The following is a 27383-nucleotide window of genomic DNA, read 5'->3' as shown; positions in this document are numbered from 1 at the left end:
CAAATTAAGAAAATATGCATCCTTCTGCACCCTGGGTCCTACACCTCTCTATTATGAAGTGGGTAGCATTCCCTGTTTCATCATTAGTCCTCTGGAATCTTGGTTAGTCATTATACTGATCAACATTCCTAAGTCTTTCAAAGTTACCTTTACAATATTGTTGTCTTCTTATAAATTGTTCTCCTGGTTCTTCTCATTTCACTCTTTATGTGTTCACACAAGTCTTCCCAGATTTCTCTGAAATTATTGCTTTCCTCATTTCTTCAGGAGAATAGTATTCTATCACATTGATATAACTTGTTCAAACATTCCTCACTTGATAAGAACTTTCAATTCCCAGTTGACACTGCAAAAAAGAGTTGTCATAAATATTTTCATATATACTTAGAGAGATTGTTTTGCTTAGGTTAATCCCTCTCTTTGTCATTTTCTTTCCTTTCCTTACTTTTTCTTTATGAGTGAAATTTATTTCTGGTGTGTGTGTGTGTGTGTGTGTGTGTATTTTCTTTCTTTTTTTGGCCAGTTCAAATAAGAGGTTCAGGTATATTCCTCTTCCCTTCCCTTTCCATTTTTTTAATATCATCAAGATTTAACAGAATCACTTTCAGTCCCTCTGTCTAATCCCTTTGCCTGTTCATAATAGTAGGGTTGAGGGAATGTACATTCATCACCTTTCCATATTAGAATATAAACAATTTATCCTTGTTATTCCTTTAGGATTGTTCATGTTTACTATATTATATTTCTCTTAACTTCTAGAAGTTTGAACTTCTCAATTTTTATGCAGTTCTTGCCTTTTTATCAGGAATAGTTAGAAACCCTCTATTTCATTAAAGATTCATTTTTCACCTTGAAGGAATATATTCAGTTGTGCCGGATATGTTATTCTTGGTTATAAATGTAGATTTATTTCACATTTTTGAATATCATATCTCAAGTTCTTTATTTCTTTTGATTAGTGGTTCCTAAGTCATGTATGATAGTGACCATGGCTCTTTAGTACTTGAATTCTTTCTGATTCCTTGCAGTATTTTTTTCCTTTGAGTTGGAAGCTCTGGATTTTGGCTATGATTTTCTTAGTAGTTTTTATTCTGGTGTTTCTTTCAGGAAGTAGCCATTTTTTTTCTATTTCCATTTTGTCCTCTAGTTCTACGAGATCTGAGCACATTTCGTAATTTCCTATAATGTCAATCTTCCAAAGTACACTCAGTACCTGAACAAGATACAAGATGTATAGGGTTTTTTTAGTCATGACATTCAGGTACTTCATTGATTCTTAAATTATATCTCTTTGATCTGCTTTTAAAATTAGTTGTTTTTGCCATGAGATATCTTCTATTCACTTTTGCCTTTCAGTCATTTGACTTCATTTTAATATTTCTCATTGTCTCATGAGCCATTGTTTTCTCTTTGGTCCACTCTGATTTTTTAGGGAGTGTGTTACTTGGATAAGGTTTTGTACCTCTTGTACCAAACTATTAATTCCCTTTCCTCTATAACTCTGTAGATCTCACTTGTCTAATTTTTTTCTCTGGTACTCTCATTTCATTGATTAAAAATATCAAACCTCTTTACACTTTTTTTGGGCAAGGCAATAGGGCTAAGTGACTTGTCCAAGGTCACACAGATAAATTAAGTTTTAAGCATCTGAGGTTGGATTTGAACTCAAGTCCTGACTTCAGGGCTGGTGCTCTATCCATGGTGCTACCTAACTGCCCTCAAACTTCTTTACTCTTACAAAAAAATTACTTCAACAGTATTTCTAGTTTAATTTGTATCTAAGCTGCGTATATCTTTGAGGCCTTGCTTGTAATGTTTTGGAGTTATTCTCTTCTTCAGTTTATGGCCTGAACATCCTTATCATCATAATTGTGTTGGGTTTTTTTTATGTTTTTGCAAGGCAATGGGGTTAAGTGGCTTGCCCAAGGCCACACAGCCAGGTAATTATTAAGTGTCTGAGACGGGATTTGAACCCAGGTACTCCTGACTCCAGGGCCGGTGCTTTTTCTACTGCGCCACCTAGCCGCCCCATAATTGTTTTTTAATAGTGGAATTCTCCCCCTCTCCAATTTTTCTAATATACTTCTTGACTTTGAATTTTATGTTAGGATTGAACTCTCCATATTTTTGGAGGAACTGTCTGGGTTCTGCTTATGTCCTCTAGGATCATTTTGTTGCTTTCTAAGGGTTTTGAATGCTTGTGTTATTCCAAGATTTCAGGCTGAGATTTGCTAGCTTTTTTTTTTTGTTCCAAATCCTTTTGTTGCTCTTCTAGCTTGAGTTCTGGATCTAAGTATCACACCTGTGGACTTCCCCTTGGATGGATTTCTAGTAGACTGCTTCTGACTTCAGCCACTATTAGCTCATTGGCTAGCCCTGCAGATTCACAATGACAGCACTGTAAGCTTCATTTTGGTCTGGGGGTTTTTTCCCTAGTTATTTCACTATAAAATTCAGCTTACATTGCAGGCTAGAACTAAGACCCTGCTCTGTTCTTTGACCACAACCTTTTCTTTATTAACTTCTCAATCTGCTTGCTAAATCTATTCTTTTTTTTTCCACTATAACTTCCAATTCCTATACAACTATCTATTCTCAGATTTCACTTCCTTCTTTTCAAAGTTTTGATGAGTACAATTATAGTATTGGTTTTTTAAAAAATATAGTTTAATTTTTTTTCCCCAATTACATACAAAGGTAGTTTTTAAATTCATCCCTTTGCAGGTTAAGTTCCATATTTTTCTACTACCCTCCCTTCCCTCCCCTTTCCCCATGGCAGCCAACAATCTGATAAAAGTTGTACATGCACAATTATGTTTAACATATTTCCACATTAGTCATGTTATGAAAGTGGGGGGGGGGAATCATAAGAAAGAAATAACATAAAAGAAATTTTTAAAAGTTAAAATAGTATGCTACATTCAGGTCTTGTAGATTTCTTTTCTCCATTTCCATTGGATTCAGTGAAATGTCTTTTAAAGTTTACCTATATTGCCTTTTTCTGATTCATAAAAGGTACTTCTGTGTCCTAAAGAGATCATCTTTCAAGTTCACCACATCTTTTACAGTTGAACACCTCTGCTCCTTTTCCATGATTACAATTTCAGCTTTCAGGGATCACTGTCTTACACTAAAAAAAAAGAAAGGGGGTATGTGGCTATGTGGCACAGTGGATAAATCACTGGCCCTGGAGTCAGGAGTACCTGGGTTCAAATCCGGTCTCAAACACTTAATAATTACCTAGCTGTGTGGCCTTGGGCAAGCCACTTAACCCCATTTTCCTTGGAAAAACCAACAAAACAAAAAACAAAACAAAAAACCCCAAACTCAAAGAATAGGTATAAAAATAATTTTTTTAAAATTTTTATTAAGAAATATCTAAATTCAAAAGCCAATATTATATACAAAATAATCAGAGTTAAGATTAGCATGCTCCTTTTTCCTACAATCATTTGATATAATTCTAGAAATACTAGCAATAACAATAAGAAAAAATTAAAAATGTAAATATGTAAAGAGGAGACTGAACTAACCTTGTCAGCAAATGACATTTTTGTTTATTCAGAAAATCCTCAGGAATAAGCTAAAATAAAATATCTTTAGTAAAATGGTAGACACCAAAATACTCCTCCCACTCCCCACAACCCCCCCCACGATATTTCTATTTATCAATAACAAAATCTGGAAGATAATAATAAAAATAGAAGTTCAATTCAAAATAATTACAAAATGCATGTGATTGTACCAAAATACTTTTAGTACTTACATAGATAAAATTTTTAAGAACTACTCCTTCAAGGGGTGGCTAGGTGGCACAGTGGATAGAGCACCAGCCCTGGAGTCAGGAATACCTGAGTTCAAATCTGCCTCAGATACTTAATAATTACCTAGCTGTGTGGCCTTGGGCAAGCCACTTAACCCCATTGCCTTGCAAAAAAACCCTAAAATAAATAAAAAGAACTATTTCTTCAAAAAATATACAACAATAAAAATTACTGGAGGTATATTCAGTGCTTGTGCCTGGGCAGTGTCAATATAATAAAAATGACAATACCACTAAATTTAGTTTTCAGGTTTAGTGTTCTCCCACTTAAACTATTAAAAGGAGCTTCACAAAATGATAATAAAGCCCATTTTGAGGGGGGAGAGATCTAGAAAATCAAGGGAAATAATGAAAAAGGTAGGAATGAAAGTCCTCAAACTATATTAGAAAACTATAATCATCAATATCATTTGACACTTAAAAAGATAAAAGTAGATCATGAAAGCAGACTAGAAAAGGAACAATAATTAGATACAATAATGTCCAATAAAGTTGAAAGTAATTACAAAAGAACTTATTTGACAAAAATTGCTAGGAAACTGAAAAACAATATAGCAGAAATCAGGTCTAGACCAATCTGGTATACCATATATTATAAAAAAATTCAATGTAAATACATGACCTGACTATTAAAGATAATAGTTAAAATAATTACAAGTTAATCAAGTTCTCCATAGTCTTTTTTTAAACTGTAGAGTGAATTCTTCAAATACAAGAAAAAGGCAATTATAAAAGATAAATAGTTAATTTTGCTTACGTGAAACTGAAAAGCTATTTTTGAACAAAATTAATACAGGGATAAGAAAGGAAATAGTCAATTGGAATTTTTATCAGATATCTAATAAAGGTTTGAAGTTCAGGATATTGTAGCTATCATTTTTATAAAATTTTAAGTTTTGCAAAGTTTTCTATACATACACATATATGTGCAATCTCATTTGATCTTCACAACAACCCTTGGAGATAGGTGTTATTATCATCATCCCCATTTTGTAGATGAGGAAACCAAAGCAGAAAGAGGTAAAATGACTTGCTAAAAGTAGTACAATTGGAAAGTGTCTGAGGTCAAACTTGAACTCAGGTCTTCCTGATTCCAGACCCAGTAGTCAATCCCTTATAGCTATCTCTATAAAGACCTATTAGAATTTAAGGACCCAAGACCATTTCTGAGTAGATAAGAAGTCAAAGGATGTGAGAAAATAGTTCTCAAACTAATTATAAACTATTAACAATCATAAGAAAGACCATTGAAAATCACCAATAGAAGAAATATAAAACAATATAAAACAAACACCTTGAAGTTTTTGTGTATCACTATGGGTAAACTGACAAAGATCGCAGAAGAAAATAATTATCAATGTTCAAGGGAATTCAGAAAGTCAGACACAATAGTGCCATGTTGCTGCATCTATAAATTTAGTCAAACCTTCTGGAAAAATATTTTGAATAAGCCAAAAAAAATTACTAAAATATACATAGCCTTTGACCCAGTGCCTTCTAGGCATATACCATTCCCCCCCTTTCTCTCTCTGCTGCAGAAGTCATTGACAAAAGTGATGGTCTCAAATGCACCAAAATCTTTGCAGTAACGCTTTTTTTGTGGTATCAAAGAACTGAAAATAAATTAGATGAACATTGATTGGGAAGGGCTAAATATAGTAAGTGAATAAAACTGTGCTATAAGAAATGATGGGGATAATTAATGTAGAGAAGTATAGAAAGACTAATTTGATTTGATATAAAATGAAGTGAGCAGAACCAGCAAAACAATAAGCACAATAATTATAGTAATATAAATGAAAAAGAATAACAAAAAATTACTACAAAATTGGAATAATCATCCTTGGTCCCAAGGAAGAAATATGAAAAAATTCTTCTTCTTCTTCTTTGAAAAGGTAAGGGACCATAGTTTAGACAACTGCATACATAATAATGTCTGACTTTTTTTGATATGTTATTTCGAGTACTAATTTTTTTCCTTTTTCAAAAAATTCTTTATTATAAAAGATGGCCTTCTGCAGAGTGGAGAAAAAGAGATAGTGAGAAATATAGGTAACAAAAGGATAAGACAATATAAAAATTTAAATAAAAATTTAAGTTAAATATATGTAAAAATAATACTTTAAAAAAGCTTCATTGCTATCTTTTCTTTATACTGGTTTTGACTTTATCAACACTCCTAACAAAGTGAGTCTTCCCTTATAAGAGAGGAAAACCAATTTTTACAATAACATAGTCTGAAAATGTTTGCAACATTCTGCACATATGATATTCACTTCTTTCTTTTCTTTTTTGTTGTTGAGGGAATTTGGATTCAGTTACTTGTCCTCTGCCCTGCAGCTAATAAGTATCTGAGATAGGATTTGAACTCAGGTTCTCCTCACTCCAGAGCCAGTGCTCTATCCACTGTGCCATCTTGCTGTCACTTGCTCATTTCTTTAGTTGCTCTATTAACAAATAAATTAAAGTACGATGTATCAGGAATTAATGCTATGTATTGGACAAGAAGATTCAAATATGATGATAAAACATTTCTTATTTACCAGAAATTTACATTCCAGGCCAAGATTAGGCATTTGTAATATTTGCTGTTTTATGACAGTATTCTGTTTGTAATCTGCATCTTTCTCCTAATGTTTTGCAAATGTATTTGTCATCTAAATTGGCATTCCATGTTTTTTACTTTTCTAAGACTTTAGGAGCTGGTACTTTCTAGACCATGTTGTCCTCCTCACTAATGTAACTATAAGTTAAACTACTATTGATATTTTTACCCATATTCACTGATCATTTTTTGTTTTTACAAGGTGATGGTGTTAAGTGACATCACTTCCTGACTCCAGGGCTTGTGTACCCAAGTGATCACTTTTTAGAATCAATACCTTATTTGAATAGTTCAAGCTGAAGCTGTTAAAACTTCACAATGTCTTACCATTATCCTTTTTTCTGCCTTTGATTTGATTTTCTCTTTTGCTCTAACTGGTTAACTGTCTAACTAAAAAAAATAGCTGATTCCTAAATTACTATCTCATAGGTAACTTTTCTTATGTTGTTTGGTATTATGTTTGAAGTTATCTTCATCAGTCTCAAGTAATATTCAAGATTATAGACATGAAGCTTATGAGTAATCTGTAGGTCTTCCACTTCTGATTCTTAATCGAATCATATTTTCTTCTTAAAAAAATTATATGTATATGCATGTCTACATATGTATGTATGTATATGTATGTTTATATGTGTATGCATATATGTATACATATATATAATATATATGTAGGGGGACAGCCAGGTAGCACAATGGTTAGAGTACTGGCCTGGAGTCAGGAGGATTTCAGTTCAAATCCAACCTCAGACACTTAATAATTACGTAGCTGTGTGACTTTGGGCAAGTCATTTAACCCCGTTGCTTTGCCAACCCCCCCAAAAAATATATAATTGATGACTTATTTTTCTATCAATCGTTTCACCCTTCCTACAAAAATGAACCCTCCTCTGTAACAAAGTATTATAACCTTCATAGTGTTTTTGTTTATATTATTGTAACCATTGTGTAATTATTTTCCTTGTTCAGTTTATTTCACCATACATTCATTAGTTCATGCAAGTCTTTCCATATTTTTCTGATTTTTTTCATATTTCTTATTCCCAAAGATAAGATTTCCTAATTTGTTCAGTTATTCTCCAACTAGCATTTTGCTATAGCAAAAAGAACTATGAAAATTCTGATGTTTGGGATCTTCCTTGTAGTCTTGTGCTTAGCATTCCAAATTGATTTCTAAACTATTTGGATCATTCACAGTTCCAACATCAGTTTTTTCTGGTTTTCCCTTCAAAGCTCTTTCTGCCTCTTATATTTTGCTGGTTTGCTGGGTGTAAGGTGGCGCCTCAGAGGTATTTAATTTTTCCATTTCTCTTTTGTTGATTATCTGGAGCAATCTTTCATATCACTGCTGCTGGTTAGCCACGCTGTGAAAATTGCTCCTTTCGCTACTTACCCAACGTCAAAAGGAGTTCAGTTGCTAAGTGCAATTTCAAATAGTACTAAGCCTGTAATAGGTACTTTATAAATAACGCTTGTTAACTCGCTGATTAAATGGCTTTTGGGGGCTTCAGAAGCTGAGTATAGAGTTAAAAAAATTAAAAAAAAAGATATGGGGGAGGCTAGGTGGCGTAGTGGACAAAGCACCGGCCCTGGAGTCAGGAGTACCTGGGTTCAAATCCGACCTCGGACACTTAATAATGACCTAGCTGTGTAGCCTTGGGCAAGCCACTTAACCCTGTTTGCCTTGCAAAAACCTAAAAAAAAAAAAAAAAAAGATATGAAAGTCTTTGGCAATGGCAGGGCTGGAAGCGAGGCCGGGGGCCAGGGCTGCCTGGTGCCTGGAGGAGGTTTTAGGATGAGCGTTTAGGCCAGGTTCGCGGCTAACGGAAGTGCCCGCCTCAATCCTGGAGTCACGTGGGGTGGGCGGAGCCTCTCTGACACTGGCTGCGGTGGGCGGGGCTCCATTGCAGTCGCGCCCGAATCTGGAGTGGGAGAGGGGGAGCAACCACCGAGAGGGAAGTCCTCCCGCTTCCTAGAGCGGGCCCGGAAGTGCCCCGGCAGTGCCCCGGAAGTCGGGCGCGGGTGACCGTTGGGTGCTGGGCCTGGGTCCATGTTGCCCCGCCCCCCTCGCAGGGCCATTGTAACGGCCATTCCCAGGGCCGCAGCCGAGGGTGAGTCCTGCTCGGGAGGGATAAAGGGGTGAGCGAGGCAGAGTCCGCCCCTCCGCGGCCTCAGTTCCCTCCTGTCATCCCACGGACTCGGGAGCCCCCGCTAGCAGCCAGCCCCGTGCCGGGCGCCGTGAGGCTGTGGAGACCCGAACACGGAAGCAAACTCAAATAGACACAAATGAATTTACCTGTAAACGCTAACAGAAAAATTGCGCCGGGCTCCTGTTGAAGGTGGCACGTGGGTAAGGTGGGGTTTGGGGAAGCCGAGGATCCGAGAGCTGGAGATGAGGGGGGAGAGCCAAGGCGAAGACCTTCCTCATTTGTAAAGTTAATTAGCACGTCGGGAGTCCCTGAGTTCATATTCGGCCTCAGGCACTTAGTAATGACCCAGCTGTGTGGCCTCGGGCAAGCCACTTAACCCCACTGCCTAGGAAAAACAAAACAAAACAAAACAAAAAAACTGGTTCCTGCTCTCAGTCTGATGGAAGAGACAGCTGGCCAGCAACCATGTGTAATAAAGCAAGAACAGAAGCACGAAATGGCATGTCTTGTGCGAGGAACAGAAGGCCAATTGGTAGAGCTGGTAGAGCTCTTGATGGAAAATAAATAAGATGGACTTGAAAAGATAAGCTGGAAGTTGAAATGCTAAATAGAAGAGTTTGTATTATATTTTTTATCCCGGAGCCAGTTGGGAGCCCCTAGCAAAATGGATTCTGAGATTTAGAAATTTAGCAGCTTTGTAGAGGATGGATTGGAGAGGGGAGAGATTTAAGGCAGGGAAACCACTCAAGCCATTATGATGGTTCAGGGTAGAAGTGGTCAGAATCTGAACCAGGACAGTAGTTGTGTGAGAGGAGGGAAGGGAAAGCTTTAGAGAGATGTGGAGGAGAGATAGAAAAGACTTCCACCAGTTGGAGATGAGAGAAGTGTGTGGGATAGATTTTCCCTAAAAGAAATTTTCAGACTGGGTCCCATCAAAAGGAAGTTTTATTTTATTCTCCAGAGAGAGGGGGCACTCAAGTTGGAGAGTAAGTTTGGGTTTTAAAGAGTTTCCCCTTCTGCCTAACTCTCCTCCCCTTTAACCCATTGGCTGGGCTTCTGGGGGTAAATGTATTCACTGAAATTTACTCCAACAACAGACAGAAAGAAAAGATGAAATGTTTTCATGATATTTTCCCCACTAGATGGTTAGGTAATTTAGTACCTTCATAATTATCTCAACGAAAATGAAGTAATATCAGAATATGCTCCCAGTTTGCAAAAACAGGCTTATCATAAAGCAGGTGGTTCTGAGCTTTTTCTGTAATGCAAGCTTTTTTTTTTTGTAGTTTAGATTTTTTTTTTTTTGCAAGGCAAATTGGGTTAAGTGGCTTGCCCTAGGCCACACAGCTAGGTAATTATTAAGTATCTGAGGTCGAATTTGAACTCAGGTCCCCCTGACTCCAGGGCCGGTGCTCTATCCACTTCGCCACCTAGCTGTCCCGCAAGTATTTCTTGACAAAAACATTTCTTAACCCTGAGAAGACCCCACCAGGAACTTTCCCACACAGACTAATTGGGAGATAACAGAAGTAGAGATGATTTCCAAAATTGTGAATCTGAATGATTGGAAAGGAAGAGGTTGCAAAAAATTTTAAAATTTAAAAGGATGTTGTGCAACCTATGTATTAGTTGGTTTTGCTGAACTTTTTTTTTCTCAGTATTGCTATGTAATCTTTGATAAATCCTTTACCCTATCTGGCTTCAGATTCTCAACCTGTAAAATAAAATGGTTGACTCTGAGGTCTCTTGCAGCTAAGAAGTTCTTTAATTTTTGGAGTTGGCTTCCATTAGTAGGATGTTGAATTTAGAACACAGAATGTCTGAACCAAATGGAACACAGAGACCAACTAATCCAAACTTCTTTAACTCAAAACTTTCCTTTGGTGTCTTCTTTGAGCAACAATCTAGTCTCTGCTTGAAAACCTCTACTAGTAGCAGATATTCCTAAAGCAATACTTTCCAATTTGGGACATCCTTAATTGCTGAGAACTTTTTCCTTATATCTGTCTAAAATCTGTTGTGATATCCCAAAAATCTGGTTCCTTTGTGAGATCAGTAATTCATGTTTCTGGTTGTCTTTGTTCAGAAACTGAATATCTCACTTTCATAACATTTCACCTCTTTTCTGAAAATTTCCCATGTTCATGTTCCCTCTTGGTTTTGGACAGAAGTTTATAACCACTCAACACTATAGAAGCTTGGGCTGTTCAGTTAACTCAGTTAACTCAGTTAAACAAATATTTATTACACAGGTACTTTTTGTAATATATTGAAAAGCAAAACCCACCCTATTCTCAAGGAGTTTACATTTAAAATATGTACAAAGAAAGTAAATAATAGATGATTTGAAGAAATAGAGAGTACAAGAACGCAAATGTCCTGAATGGGGTTTTGCTAGTCAGAAAATACATCTGGTGGATTCTGTTCTAGAAGAACACCCCTGACCTGAACCTTAAGGGAAGTTAAGGATCCTAAAGGATTGAGGTTTGGAGATAAGTTTGAGGGGACTCTGTGTAAAGACATGGATTTGAGAGATGGAATGTTGTGCTCTCAGAAGTTTGGCTGAAATAGTAAATGACCATAAGAATAATATAAAAATAAGCTTGTAAAAATAGGTTGGAGTTTCAGACCCTGATGGAGATAGTGTCCCATTTTCATTCTCAATCATTTCTACTCTTCCAAGAAAAAAGGGGACACTGAAATTCTTAGCAGGTTTATGGATAAAAGTTTTGGTCAGATCCAGGTAGGTTGTTCAGTGTATATAGAATTGAACTTGGAGTCAGGAAAATTTGAGTTTGAAGTCTTCCTTGGTAGCTTTGGGATTCCAGTCTCATCACTTAACCTCTCTTAGATTCTATTTCCTCATCTGCAGAATCAGGAAAATAATAGTACCTAGTTTATAAGCATACTTGACTGAAGAATGGAGGAAAAGTTGGAGGGATGACACTGATCTTTGATTTACTAGAAAACCTTACATAAGACATTGTATAGTTGGGTGGATGGGAATGAAATAGAAATCCCTTTCCTGAAGATACAGTTTAGTTGAGAATATAAAATAGGTAGAAAACCTATCATGAAAGGCAAAAATGAAATAATAAAACTGGGTTGAAACACAATACTGTGAGAGTTTAGAAGAAGCACTTTTATTTGGAGTGATTGAGAAACCCTTTGTGGAAAAGGTAGCATTTCAGCCAAACCTTGAAGGATTTAAACAGGTGAAATGGAGGAAGGGCTGATATTTTACCCAAAAAAGTACTATGAACAAAGTCATGGAAGTAGGAATCCACCAGATGTTTTTGGGGATGGTAAGACATCCATTTGCTTGAAGCAACAGGTATATACAGTTCTCTGCTTCCATGCCTTTGTCTTTGAGTCAATCTCTAAACGATTGATAAGCATTCAGCAAGTTGGGTATGGCTGTGTGAAGACCCATATGGGCACAGGGAACTCTATGGAGGCCTCAACACCTTGGAAATGAATATGTGATGAGAAATATAATTTGAAATGAGACTGGAAAGATAGAGTTGAGACAATGTGGAGTATACCTGGATTACTAGGCCCAGATGTTTGAACTTGACTCTGGAAACAATAATTGGAAAGATTTAGTGTAGAGCAGAGACATGACTGTATCTATACATAAGGAGTGTTCTTTTCATACCATAAAAGATGGATTAGGAGGGGAGAGGGTATGTCCTAAACTATTAGCATTTAAGAAAATGAATCTGAATTTTTTATTTATCTGTCTTAATAGGAAGCCTCTTTCAGCTCTATTCTAATTTCATCCATCTTACAGTTGGCCTGTTGACCTCTTCAAACTATAATAAATTTTCTTTGATGCCTATAATTTAGCTTTTCTTCCTCTGTCCTAATATTTTTCATGTACTTTTCTCCTCTTTCTCTCCTGCCCTCTTCCCTTCTACAAATATAGTGGGAACTTATATAGAATCAGAGGACTTCAATCATATCTTTTCCCCATTCCCAAGGCTGTCTGGTCTCTCCATCACACCAGGCAGAGCACAGTTGTGGCATTCTCTCTGGAACTGCAGGGGCGTGTTATTTCAGGAGGCAGTGTCATTCCAGAATTTGGCTTTTATATTTCTTGAGGAAAAAATGGACACATCTGGATCCTGATCAGAAGACCCTCTACAGGGATGTGATGCTAGAGAATTACGGGAATGTGGGGTGTCTTGGTAAGGATTCTACAGATTCATTTCTGTGATACCTCATGTTAAAAGCTGTAGAGCACTTGGAAGAGCTAATTAAATTAAATTAAATCAGGGCCCGGAGCCTCCTCAATTCTTTGGATCTCAGAGACAATATATTTTTGCTTCCTATTGTGAGCTGACAGGTCTGATCTCTGGTGTCAGGACAGCTACTCTCAGGAGTAAGCCCTTATTAATGGAGTTTCCTATAGAAAACTACCTTTGAACTCTTCTATGTGTGAGCGTTTCCTGCCTTCCCGATAGGGCTGAACCAAATGAGCTTGTCACCTCTGAGCTCAAATCTTTTAACTCCTTTAATTCATTACCCATTCCTTCCTTTCCCTATCCTATAGTCTCAGCTTTTGAAACTGCATTCCTTTTCAGAGGACCTACCCACTCTCTGAATGTGGTTTTTCACTATGTTAGCTAAACATTTCCTTTCTTTCACAGGTCACCCATTCCCCCCTTCCTGAGGAGACTGAGATTGTATTCTAGTTCCAAGCACAAATCAACACATCCTGTTTCCTTCTCCATGAGCAGTATCTACAGAGAACTCAGAAAAGACAAGCGATACTGAGAGACTTAGTAGAAGTGAGTGAGAGGGACCAAGTAAATAATTGTCATTTCTGATCAACCCTGGAAATACTCAGATATTCCAGGCACTGCTGTAGAGAAGGCATGAAGGTGGGAGATGGGAATGGGTATAGAATATTCTGAGTAAACCAGACAGAGAGAATTGGCAGGTATGATGAGGACAAAGGAACTGAGAGTGTATTGAGGACCCTGTGCTGAAAACTTTGAAGACACACCATCAGAACTTCGAATTTGGTAGGATGTGAGAAAATATGATATCAGTATCTAAGTTAAAGTAGGGAAGAATGACTGCACCAGGACCATAGGCTGAGACATTGAATGAGAAAGCAGATGGTAGGAGTTGTACTTTTTATTTTTCTTGATAATTTTTGTATTAATGAAAGGCTATCCAAAAAACCAAATTTTTAAAGCCCTTTAAAAAGTTTGGAAAGCAGTGTAAAAAAGTGTAGGAGTGGTTGTACAAGGACTTTTTTTCCCAACAAACATTTATCCACTATGTGCCAGATAAATTCCTTGTATACTCTTTGGGGATACAATCACAAAAATTGCAGTCTCTGTCTTCAGTGAATTTATATCCTGTTGGGGGGGAAGGATGAACTACATGAACACAGAAGAATAAATAAATAACAAAATACATACAAAGGAAATTATGAGGGTGGAGAAAATTGGGGAGCAGAGTGCTTCCTGTAGGAGTTGGCAAATTGACCCTTTTCCTGGGCTTTGGAGGAAAAGGTATTTTAATAGGTGAAGATGGCAAAGGAGTAAATTTTGGGGGGTGAGGATGGTCTGTGAAAAAGGACTGGGAAGTAGAATGTCTTGTAGAGAGAGCAACAAAATAGACCATTTGAACTGGAAAATATATGAAGCCTGAGAAAGTAGGCTGAAGCCAAATATTGAATGACTTTAAATGCTAAATATAAGAATTTGTAGTTTTATTTATCTCAGAGATAATTAGGAGCTTCTGGGGCTTTTTTTTACAAGGCAGCAGGGTTAAGTGACTTGCCCAAGGTCACACAGGTAAGTATTCTATGTCTGAGGCTGGATTTGAACTCAGGTCCTCCTGACTCCAGGGCCAGTGTTCTATCCACTGTGCCCCTTCGGAGCTTCTTAAGAGGGGAATTGACATGTACTTTTAGGACTTTCAATTTGGTAACTCCTCTGTGGACAGGTTTTTGAGAAGAGAAAGATTAGAAGCAGGCAGACTAGTTAGAAATGTTGAGGGCCTGCACCAGGGTGATAGTTTTGTGAGTGGAGAGAAGGGTTATGTGGGATGGGTGCAAGAGAAACCATGGATGTCACTGAGATCATGAGCCAAGTTAATGATGTCCTTGACAATAATAGGGAAATTTTGGAGAGGAGAGGTTTTTTTGGGGGAAAGAAATGTTTCTTTTTGAACATGTTGAGTTTTGAGGTGTTTATAGGTTTTTTTTTTAGGTTTTTGCAAGGCAAATGGGGTTAAGTGGCTTGCCCAGGGCCACACAGCTAGGTAATTATTAAGTGTCTGATCGGATTTGAACCCAGGTACTCCTGACTCCAAGGCCAGTGCTTTATCCACTACACAACCTAGCTGCCCCCTTTGAGATGTTTATAGTGCATCCCATTCAAGATGTCTAGATGGTGGTTTAAGAGCTCAGGAAAGAGATTAGGGAAGTTGATCTGGGAATCATTTGCATAGAGATGAAAGTCTCTCTATTCTTTTTTATACCCTTATCAAGGGCACCTTGATATAAATATATTATTCTAATACACAATTAAAGAGCTGGAAAAGGAGGAACACAGATGCATAGTTTTGGTCATTTTTTCCTTTTGTATTCTTAGTCATTTACTTTCTGGCTATTTTCTCTTTGCTAGTGGTATACCTCTACTACTTGTATATCATGCTTATGGAGTTGGAGGATAAAAGGTTGGTCAGTTTGGCTCCCTGTCCTGACTGCCCTATGGGAGGGATTAGACTTCATTTCAGTCTCCTGCAGCCCAACTGGACTAAGTCACTTATTTCTAATTTAGGCCTGTGTTCCAATCAAAAGGCAGCACATTGTTATTTATTTGTTTGTTTTATTGTTTTTTGAATTTTACAATTTTCCCCCCATCTTGCTTCCTTCCCCAACCTCCCACAGAAGGTAGTCAGTAGTCTTTACATTATTTCCATGCTATACATTGATCAAAATTGAATGTCTTGAGAGAGAAATCATATCCTTAAGGAAAAAAATAAAATATAAAAGAGCAAAATTTCATAATAAGATAACTTTTTTAAAAAAATTTAAGGTAATAGTCTTTGGTCTTTGTTTAAACTCCACAATTCTTTCTTTGGATATAGATGGTATTCTCCTAAAATTGTCCCTGATTGTTGCACTGATGAAATGAGCAAGTCCATTAAGACTGATCATCAACCCCATGTCACTGTTATGATGTACAATGTTCTGGTTTTGTTCATCTTGCTCAGCATCAGTTCATGCAAATCCTCCCAGGCTTCTCTGAATTCCCATCCCTCCTTGGTTTCTAATAGAACAATAATGTTTCATAACATACATATGCCACAATTTGTTCAGCCATTCCCCAGTTGATGAACATTAACTCCATTTCCAATTCCTTGCCACCACAAATAGGGCTGCTATGAATATTTTTGTACAAGTGATGGTTTTACCCTTTTTCCATGATTTTTTTTTAGGGTATAGGCTCCAGTAGTAGTATTACTGGATTAAAAGGTATGCACATTCTTATTGCCTTTTGGGCGTAATTCCAAATTAGGCAGCATGTTTTTAATCTAGCCTTCATCTTTCACTTCAGCTTGTGGTTAGGGAGAGTCAGTGTTTGCTGTTTCTTGAATTATAGGAGGATGAAGGATCATTCTTGCAATATTTCTTTAGTATATGCAACCATAGGGAACTTGTGTATTACCTTGCATACCTGCTGCTGACCTATGGAGGCTTTCAGTTGGGGCAAGATGGGGTCCTGAGTGATCTTTAAATATTAATATTCTCGGGAATTAGTACATTAAGCTTTTTCTTTAATAGTATTCTATTCTTGCTGCAATGTCTGATATGTTCTTTTTCTTTTGGAGGGTGGAAGAATTGAGGTGGTTTAGAGAAAATAAGTAATCATCACCTTGCTGGTCATGTGACTATCAACTCTGGATCCATCAATGTAAATATTTATTGTCTGCCCTTTTTTTTTAGTCTTGAGGTCAGGGATTTTCCCTACATGTTTGCTATTCTTTCCAGATATTTTGAGAATTTTAGTTACCTTTTTTTTGGAGGGGGGGGGTTGTTTTTTTGTCAGGCATTGGGATTAAGTGACTCGCCCAGTGTCACACAGCTAGGTAATTTTTAAGTGTCTGAGATTGGAATTTGAACTCAGGCTCTTCCAACTCCAGAGCTGGTGCTCTATCTATTGTTCAACCTAGCTGCCCCAAATTTAGATACTTTAATGATTTCCAAATCAGATGTCCTTCAGGAAGAACTCCTCTATATATTTGATCTAGTTTAGTTATTTTCAATCTTTGGTTTCCTTGATGCCATCTCTACTTTATCATACGGTATTTTTGGATAAATGTTCCTGGAGTGAGAAAAGTTATTAAAAAAATCATTACAGGTCTTTCATGTTTTTCATCCTTTATGGTTTCATCCTTTAATATTCTCAAAATGACTTTACTCAGCCAGAGCTTTTCATAAGCTTCATTTGAACTTTTTTCCTTCTTTTCCTTCTTTTGCTTCTTATGAACTTCCATCTTTTTCCTCCATAATATTTTCTTATTTAATGTTCTAAATAAGTGTTGCTCTTGGCTATCATATATATTTCTTAGCAAGGAGAATCAGTCTCATGAGTCAGAGTAGATAATGAGATTCCCATAGATGTTGGAGATTATAGCTAATGTATGAGGAAGTTGGGATTCACACTTGGGTCTTCTGGATTTGTGCTTCTCCATAGTACAGGATATTGCTCTTTGCTATTAGTGACATTGGAAAAAGTGGATGATATAGTAAATTGAGGGCTGGATTTGTGGATGGAATGTGAACCCTGCTTTGGATACCTATTAATCCTGTGACCCTGGGTTAGGTATTTAATCTCTCTCATCCTCAATTTCCTTTTCCATAAAAATTGGGATAATAATAAGTATAGTACTTAACAAACAGAAATGAAATACTTTATATGAAATGCTTTACAAACCTTATAGTGTTACCTAAATGTCACTTACATAGGGTGGACTGACTGGTGTTGGAGAGGGCTTTTGAAGTGTTCACCCTCCCTGCCTGAAAAAAGTTGTTATTGGATGAAAAATCCTCCTCACTGAGTAAAAATGGGGTACACATTTGGGGCAAGAACACCATTCTTTTCCTTTCCCTGTGACAACATATCTTTATCACACGCGACATTTACTTTGCTTCACTCATTGTCACATAACTACCTCTCTAATCTGATACCACTCCCCACCATCGTCATGAACTCCTTTATTTTCTTCAGCCTAGTTCAACTACTTATTCTCTGTCTAGCTTGTCTTCAGTTACTCTCCATAGCTCTGTTCAGTCTTCATTCCCTTTCTTACCTAATCTCTATTTCTCCCCTCTGTCCTTTATCTAGGACTATTTTGATTACTTTCAAAACCTTTACTCCTTTTAGACATATATTTCCATTATCTTTTTACTCTTGTGATTTCCTTTTTTTTTTTTTTTTTTTTAGTAAGGCAATGGGGTTAAGTGGCTTGCCCAAGGCCACACAGCTAGGTAATTATTAAGTGTCTGAGGCCAGATTTGAATTCAGGTACTCCTGACTCCAGGACTGATGCTCTATCCACTACACCACCTAGCTGCCCCTTGTGATTTCCTTTTAGCACAGATAACAGATAACATTTTTATTTGTTTCAGATTCTGAGATAAGGACTGAGAACAAGACATCCTATCAAGAAGAGGATATGTCAGAAGACAGAAGATTATATGGAAGGATATCAGAAATACTTCTAAGGGTCATCCCTAAGAAATTTGGTTTTGAAGAAGCTTGTGAATCAGAAAGAAATTTAGTGAACCATCAGGGAAACTCTGTAGAGTTGATTTTTAGGGAATCTGTTTCCCTCAAAAAACATTTCAAACCAGTAACTATGACTCATAAGCAGAATTCCATGGAGGAAAGAAGCCTGGAATATAAGGAATTTTGGAAAGGCTCCATTACAAATTCAGACCTTGATATACATCAGGGCAATACTGTAGGAGAGCAACCCCATAAATGTAATATCTGTATCCAGAACTTCAAATACTTTTCTGAATTTATTCAGCACCAGAGAATTCACATTAGGGAGAAACCTTATAGGTGTGATGAATGTGGAAAAGGCTTTAGAAAAAGCTCACAACTTATTCAGCATCATAGGATCCATACTGGAGAGAAGCCTTATAGTTGTGAGGAATGTGGCAAAGCCTTTAGTCAAAGCTCTCAACTTATTCGACATCAGAGAACTCATACAGGAGAAAAACCATATAAATGTAGTGAATGTTGGAAAGACTTTAGTCAGAGAGCAAATCTTATTCAACATCAGAGCATTCACACTGGTGAGAAACCTTATGAATGTGATGAATGTAGTAAAGCTTTCAGTTTGAACTCACAACTCATTCGACATCAACGAACTCACACTGGAGAGAAACCCCACAAATGTAATGAATGTGGGAAAGCTTTCAGCCAGAGAGGAAATCTTATTCAGCATCAGATAACTCATACTGGAGAGAAACCACATGAATGTAATGAATGTGGAAAAGGCTTCAGTCAGAGAGCGAATCTTATTCAACATCAGAGAACTCATAGTGGAGAGAAACCTTATGAATGTAATATATGTGGGAAAGGCTTTAGTTGGAGTTCTCGACTTATTCGACATCAGAGAACCCATACTGGTGAAAAACCCTTTGGATGTGAGGAATGTGGTAAAACTTTCAGTGTGAACTCAGAACTTATGTTACATCAGAGAAGTCATACTGGAGAAAATCCTTATAAATGTAATGAATGTGGGAAGGATTTCAGTAGAAGTTCAAATCTTATTCAGCATCAAAGAATTCATACTGGAGAGAAACCTTTTATGTGTAATGAATGTGGTAAGGCCTTTAGTCAAAGAGCAAACCTTCTTAAACATCAGATAATTCACTCTGGAGAAAATTCATACAAGTGTAATGAATGAGCAAAAGGCTTCTATAAAGACTTTTTTTTGACCATTAATAGGTTAGGACGGGGCTGTCCAAAATGTGGGTTGTGGGCTACATGCAACTTGCAGGGAGATGTTACATGGCTAGTCTCTGGATTTACTAAATGCTTTACTAAACAAATCTGAGCTACTGTAGAGCTCTCATTAAAATGGCAAATCAAAATATATTGTCTATTGTTTCAATAAAAACTTTTAAAAGTAAGATTAGACAGCCCTGGGTTAGATAAGAGAATAGCAGTTCTCGGAAATCATTTTAAACTTATTAATGTCTCAGCCCGCATTGAGAAAAATAATTTATTTGTCAGAAGTGTGGAAAAAACCCTTTCATCAGTGCTCACAACTGAATTTCAGGAAATTCAAATAAAAAGAGAAAAATATTATTGTAATGACTGGAAATATGTTACATTGTACCCATGTTTTAACATCAGAAATTTGGTATAAGAGAGATCTCACTGCCAATATGGGAGTCTTGGAGTTAGTTCAGCCTTTATTTATGAATAGAATATTCCTGATATTTTAGAATAGAATATTAATTGAAAAGAGAACGAGTCAGTGGAGAAGGCTGCAGAAAGATTCATTGAATTTATCCCAAATCCTAAGATCTTTTAGGGCAAAGCTATATGAAAGTCTAAAAGTTATTGCAATCTCATTAGAAAAGATTTGTTAATTTTCTGAATTACCTACTAGAATTTGGATGTATCTTTGAAAATTGTCTTTTTTAAGGTGAGAATGAGGATTTGAGATACCTTGGAACAAGGGCAGCTTTAGACCCGAGTGTACAATAATCCTGACTGCTGGAATGTCAAGTCTAGGGTATTTGTCATTTAAGATTCGTGAGAATTAAACTACCTGGTGTTAGGGAAGACTATCAAAATTGATATTAATTATTCATAGTGGAAAAATAATAGAAAACAATGAAAAATTGGGTTTCATCTTAGAAGTAATATTAATTGCATAATTTATGTGAATTGTTTATCAGGTATGCTTAGTTTATAAGCATTACAGTACTGATTATGGAGAATATACTTTTCAGATTGATATTAGTATTGATTATATTTGAGAATGCAACTATGAATGTTGATCATGGGTGAATATGTTTGCTGTGTAATCTGTTGCAACTTAAAACTGTTGGAGAAAGTAAAAGAAACTCACTTTTATATTAGTATTTTAAAGTTTACAAAGTGCTTTATTCGCAACATTGTATGGTTGTCGATGTATTGTATGGAATTTTTCCTTGTGATAAATTCCTTGTAAAACAGATCATCAAAGCCCACTTGCCATGAGCCATCTCTCTGTAGAATGAGGGGTTTTTTTTTTAGGTTTTTGAAGGCAAATGGGGTTAAGTGGCTTGCCCAAGTACACACAGGTAGGTAATTATTAAGTGTCTGACATTGGATTTGAACCCAGGTACTCCTGACTCCCAGGCCGGTGCTTTATCCACTACACCACCTAAACACCCCAAGAATGAGTTTTTTGATAATAACAGTAATGACCAACATTTTTATAGTGTTTGGAGGTTTATAAGATACATTACTAATAAAGTAGTTGGCATTTGTCCTCTGTTCTTGAAGAGGACCATGACATAAGGGAGGTGATGCCATGACTTGCATGTGAATTGGATTTAAGTGAGGTAACTTAAGTGCAAAGTTACCAACCTGACTTTCTCTTTCAGAGCCATCAGTGTCTAGTGACCAGATATAGATCTGGAAGACTAAAGATGGCCTTGTCTGCAGTGGGAGACCTTGGACCTTTTTAACAGATCTCATCTTAACTGAAACAATGTTTATTCAGTGATCTAAGGCTAGTTGAGAAAGAAATGAAGCAAAGACTAACTTCTTTTACCCAGTTTAAAAAGGGAAAAAAAATCAGTTTGGCCAAGCTTTCTGGCCAAAACAGAAACAATTGCTGTTTACATTTACTGTGAACCAATCTTGACCCAAACAATAACTAATGGTTTACCTGTGGCCTGTTACTGGCCAGTGAATGAGATAGGTAGTAAAAGTTTTATTTCTAATGTACAAATGAAGAAAAAAGCCCAGAGAAGTGAATAATGATAATTGATGATTTACATGGTGCTTTAAAATTTGCAAAGCACTTTATCCAGATTATTGTATTTGAGTCTTGTAATAACTAGGTAAATTATGTCTGCAATCATTTTTATCCCCATTTTACAGGTTGGAAACCAAGTCTGAGCAATTAAATAATTTGCCTATGGTCACATAGCTAATCTCGACTGGAATTTGAACTTGGGTCTTCTGACTCCAGTTCTGGTGTTCTTTTCAGTAGATTGTACCATCTCTAAGGAAGAATTAAAATGCTTTTTATTTTCAGAAAGATATTTACTGTCTCTCTTTCCTATTACATTTCCTTCTCTCCTTCCAGTTGAGAAAAGCAAGAAAACTGAACTTGTTAAACATGTAGAATCAAGAACAACAAATTACCCTGTTAACCATGCCTGGAAAGAAGAAAATATATTTCCTTCAATTTGCACTCTGAGATCATCGGTTCTATCAGGAAGTAGATAGCATATTTTATCATGAGCCCTTTGGTTGATTATTTTCTGGATCAGAGTTTTTCAACTTTTTTTTTTCTTTAAGATGTATAATTGTTCTTACTCTGCTTACCTCACAGTGCATCAATTTATACAATTCTCTTCAGGTTTCTCTGTAACTAACTCATTATTTCATATAACAATAGTATTCCATTCCACAATAACTTGTTCAACCATTTCTTTGTCCCCACAAAAAGGGCACTATAAATATTTTTACACATGTAGCTCCTTTTCCCCTTTGATTTTTTTTTGGGGGGGGAGTTTAGACCTAATAATATCACTAAGTCAAAATGCAGTTAACTTTTGAGGCACATGTCTGAATTACTTTCTAGAATGACTGAATCCATTTATAATTCCTCCAACAGTGCATTAATGTTTCTTTTTTTCTGTAACTCCTCCAGTGTTTGTCTTTTTCGCCTTTGTAACCTGCTACAAATGATGTGGAACCTTAGAGTTGTTTTAATTTGCATTTCTCTAGTTTAAAACAATTTTTTAATGTGATTTAATAGCTTGATGTCTTCCTCTGAAAACTTCTTGTTCATATCCTTTGAGCATTTATTGATTGTGGAATGGCTCTTACTTTCTAAGAAGCACTCTTGGAATGGTATATTGGAGTGGGATTTTAACTGTTCTATTTTTATCAGTTGCATTTTGAGCCTCCAATTGGGAGAACAGTCCCTGAGATCAATGTTTCACTGTCTCAGTTTGCTTCAGAGCCAATAATAGTTGTCTATAGATAACAGGGAGAGGGTTTAAATAGTTTTCATATACATGATATGACAGCCCTCACTGTCCTGCTCACATACTGTACCCACACATTTGCTTGTTATGAGCAGAATTTGTTGATGAAGATGGGGGATACTATGTACATGGGCTTTTAAGAGACATGGAATGGTGAGATGTATGGGAGGACAATAGACCTAATTGGAATTTTATATAAATTTGGGCCAGTTATTTTGCTGTGAATAGCCTGCTGATAATTGTGTATTGCTGTTGTCAGAAGTCAGTTGAACCTGGGTAGCTTTCAGGGTTCATCAATATGCCTAACCTCATATTTGGGATCCTGAAACAGTAGAAATGAAAGGAAAGTTAAGACCTGACCTTGACCAGCATAGACCCTAGAGAATATTCAGTGATTTTTTTCCCTTTGGAGAAGAATACAAGTAAGTGCATCTTCTCTTTTCAGGGAATAATACCAACCAGTTCACATTTTTAAAGTACGTTCCTGTCAGATGGACTCACAGGATATAGAGAAAAGTTGGTGTGCTTTGCTAGGAAGGAAGGAAACTGTAATGGGTTTATATAAAAATTGGAGGGCCCTGATCACCTCATACTTCAATTATTGCAATAACCTGCTGGTTCATCTCACTGCTTCAAGCCTCTCTATTTGGGTCCATCCTCCACTCAGCTGCCAGTGATCTTCCTAAAGTCTGTCCATGTCATCCTCTATAGACTAGGAACTCCCTGTCACTTCCAGGATGACATACAAAATCCTCTGATTTTAAAAAGCTTTCATAACCTACTGACTTCCTTCCTTCTCAGGTCTTCTTACATCTTATTTCAGTGTACTCTGATACAACGACATTCCCTTCTTATTCTTTGTATCAGATACCCATCTCCTGACTACAGACGTTGATAGGTATATTGTAGCTAGAATTCTTTACTTATCTCTACCTCTTGACTTCGCTGCCTTCAAATCTGAGCTAAAATTTTACTTATTTATGAGAAGTATTTCCTAATCCCCCTTAATGTTGGTACTTTCTCCCTATTGAGTATCTCTAATTGATCTCCCATATGGCTTGTTTGTATATAATTGTTTTAGACTGTGAGCTCCCTGAGAGTAGGAATTGTCTTTTGCCTTTGCATTCGTATCACTTAATATCACACCTGACATATATAAGTGCTTTATAGATACCTTTTGACTATTAGATCATTTTCAAATACTACTGTTTTTGCAACATACATCTCAGTTCCTATCTTTGTACAGACTTTCATTACACCAATCTGGATTAATGCAATAGTCTCCTAATAGGATTTACACTCTCTAATCTTTTTTTTGTTGGGTTTTTTTTTTTAGTTTTTGCAAGGCAAGGGGGTTAAGTGGCTTGCCCAAGGCCACACAACTAGGTAATTATTAAGTGTCTGAGGTCAGATTTGAACTCAGGTACTCCTGACTCCAAGGCCCGTGCTCTATCCACTTTGCCACCTAGCCGCCCCTCTAATCTAATCTTAATGCCATTGCCAAAATCCCTTTTAAGTATAAATCTGATTATGTGGCTTCCATATTCAAAAATCTTCAGTGACTCCCTGTAGCATATTGTCAAAAATTTAGATTCTTTCATTGCATTCATGACCCTATAAAGTCTCCAAATAAATTTTTGACCAGATTGAGACAATATTAATGCAAATCCAAAAATGACTTCCCAATTTTTCCTTTTTGTATAAAAAAAAGTTTCAACTGTGACATGTTAGAGGTGCTCCCTCCTTTGTGAAGTAGGATTCCTGGATGATCATTAGTGAGACAAAGTGCCATCTGCTACTTCCTCTTCTTGATCCAAGCTTTGAGATCTTTTGAGTGCAGTATCTAGTTGAAGGGAAATGAGAATGTGAAAGTTGAAGGTTCTCTGATTTGTCAAGTTAGCTTAAGAGGGATATGGAGCATCTAGGTGGTACAGTGAATTGATAGCTGGCCTGGAGGCAGAAAGACTTTTCTTCCTGAGTTCAAATCTGGCTTCACATTCATTGTGTGATCTTGGGCAAGTCACTTAGGCCTTTTTGCCTCAGTTTCCTCATCTGTAAAAGGAGCTGGAGAAGGAAATGGCAAACCAGTATCTTTGCTGAGAAAATTCCAAATGGGATCATGGAGGAAATATATGGCAAATTTGGAAACCATGCTAAAAAAGCAGAAATATCACCTGGCCAACAAAAGTTGAGTCAAAGCTATTGATTTTTGAGTAGCAATGTATAACTGTGAGAGCTGAACTATAAGGAAAGCTGAGTGCCACAAAATCAATGCTTTCAAATTGTGTTGAAGACTTTGAGAGTACCTTGGAAGCAAGGGGATCAAAGAAAATTCATATTCTTCACAGGAAAGTTAAATCTTGAAGTTGAAGCTTAACTATTTTGGTCATGTGAGAAGATAGGACTCATTTGAAAAGATTGATCCTGAGAAAGTTTGAAGGTAAAAGGAAAAGGAGATGGCAGAAAATGCAATGGATAGATTGTGTCATGGAAGTGATGAACATGAACTTGGATAGACTGGGAGATATTGGAGGATAGAAGGGCCTGGGGTGATATGGTCAATAGGGTCGTGAAGAGTGGGACATGACTAAACAACAGCAACAATTGACATCTAAGGAGATTAGTAGATAATCTGTGATGACAGCTACTAGAAGAGAAAACCTTTGCAAAAGTAAAAAGCACTAGATAACAATTAGAAGTTAGCTATAATTATCTAGGTAAGTACCAGGTGAATGACCTTAGGTTAGTCTCTTATGAAGGAACAAAGTCATCAGAAGAACTTAGGGTTGTTTTTCCCCACCTTGGGATTCTGCATGTAATGTGCTGACTCAGAATTCATAGTGGGAAGGAAACAATTTCTTATACCCAAAGATCTTAACAAGGGAACAAATTGATTAATATGCTATTCTTGTAGAAAAGATAGCAAGTTATAAAATAACACAGATGGGTTCATTATCATTTGCTTAGCTATTCTTATGGGGTGGGAAGACCTTGGCTAATGGTTTGGTATCTCCTTTAGATTTCTGTACAGATCTGTATTTTCTTCTGTGCTTAACATTTTTATCTGTGACTTAACAAATGAAATGCTTCTCGGGTCTGAAGATGACACAAAGGTGAGAGAGATATACTGGCTGACAGGCAAGAATCTAATAAGGCTGAATCTAATAAGAGAATTCGATGGGGATAAATACAAAATTTATTCTTTAGTACCACAATAAAATAAAACCATCATGTATCCAAGATGGAGGATGCATAGTTAGAACATTATGAAAAAGATCTTGGAGTGTAAGTGAACCATAGGTTCAATTTACATGGTGTCCAGGTTTTGCAAAGTGGTTTATATAGCATCTTGTTTGCTCTTGTGAGGTGGGTGTGACAAGTATTCCCATTCTGCAACTGAATTTGAAGGTCAGGTATCTATGATCATATAGTCAATAAATGTTATAGGCAGACTAGGAAACTAGACCTTCCTGAGTCCAAGTTGAGTACTCCTTTCCCTAGAATAGGCTGCTCTAAATAATGTATTTCACTTCCTAAGTATGCCAGTTTATCCATTGTTGGACAGAGATCAGACATTTAGAATAACTCGTTAGTGTTTATAGATGGTCCAAAATTCCATTGTTTGCTACATTTCCTGATGTTTCATCATCATTACAAAAGGGGAAAGGGGGCACATAAGAGAGTCATTTTGTGTTTTTCTTTTTTGGATTATCGTGAAAAAGACTTCATCATCCATTGGCCAGCCTCTTGGTGATGACTTCCTCCATATTTAACTATTGATAACCTTTCCAACTTGGTTTCCCAAGTCCCTTAATACACCCAGGGTCTTCTTTATTCAATAATGAGACATCAGAGTAGGATTTTCATTAAGGCAGCACTATTGTGTTAACCAAAAAAAATCAGGGTAATCTTGGACTGCATTAAAGGGAGGCAGACCATATAGAATATGGAAGTGCTGGTGCCACTATCACTCTTCCTTTGCCATCCCTCTTTTGTTCTGAATGCTATGATTTGAGGGGATATTGATCTGCTGGAGAGGAAGGCAATCTGCATGGTTTCCTTAACAGGGTCACACAGTATCAGAATTCAGATTTGAACTCGTGTCCTCCTGATTCCAAGGGCACTTTATCCATTGCACCATGAAACTTGGAGGTTCAAAGACAATTAGATAATAGTTCCAACTGAAAACAATGCCAACTAGCCATCCAGTGGTGTTATTTCCATGACCCACCAGACAACTTGTGGAAAGCCAAAATCTTTGGTTTTTGGGAGGTGGGTGGGTGGAGTATAGTTGCAGAACTGAATAGAACAACTCAATCACCTACAGATGATTAGACCATCATGAAACAGGTCAGCTATACTGCATTGTCAAAAATTATAAATGTACCATGATTAGACCATTAGAGACAGGTTTGTTGATGTTCTGCCTGGAGTGCTGAAACATGATGCCTTGCTGATATGGGAGGGAATCATATCCTAAAGGTGAAGGACTACCACAGTATTCAGCCCATCACCAGAAGTCCTGTTTCCTACTAGAGCAAG

At 36.8% G+C, this 27383-nt stretch overlaps 1 protein-coding gene across 1 annotated transcript in view; it reads left to right on the top strand.

Annotated features, from left to right (window-relative positions):
* LOC141500085 (uncharacterized) overlaps positions 1 to 26242 on the top strand; it is a 49394-nt gene extending 23152 nt beyond the window's left edge. Inside the window, 1 exon segment of the mRNA XM_074202982.1 lies at positions 18560 to 26242. Within this exon segment, the coding sequence (XP_074059083.1) occupies positions 18560 to 19525 (966 nt within the window). The 3' untranslated portion in view covers positions 19526 to 26242.
* The last annotated feature ends 1141 nt before the right edge of the window (positions 26243 to 27383 follow it).

This window comes from Macrotis lagotis, chromosome X, assembly GCF_037893015.1.
Source record: "Macrotis lagotis isolate mMagLag1 chromosome X, bilby.v1.9.chrom.fasta, whole genome shotgun sequence".
NCBI lineage: Eukaryota > Metazoa > Chordata > Mammalia > Peramelemorphia > Peramelidae > Macrotis > Macrotis lagotis.
Note: the sequence above shows the minus strand (reverse complement) of the source record. Positions and strands in the feature narration are given on the sequence as shown.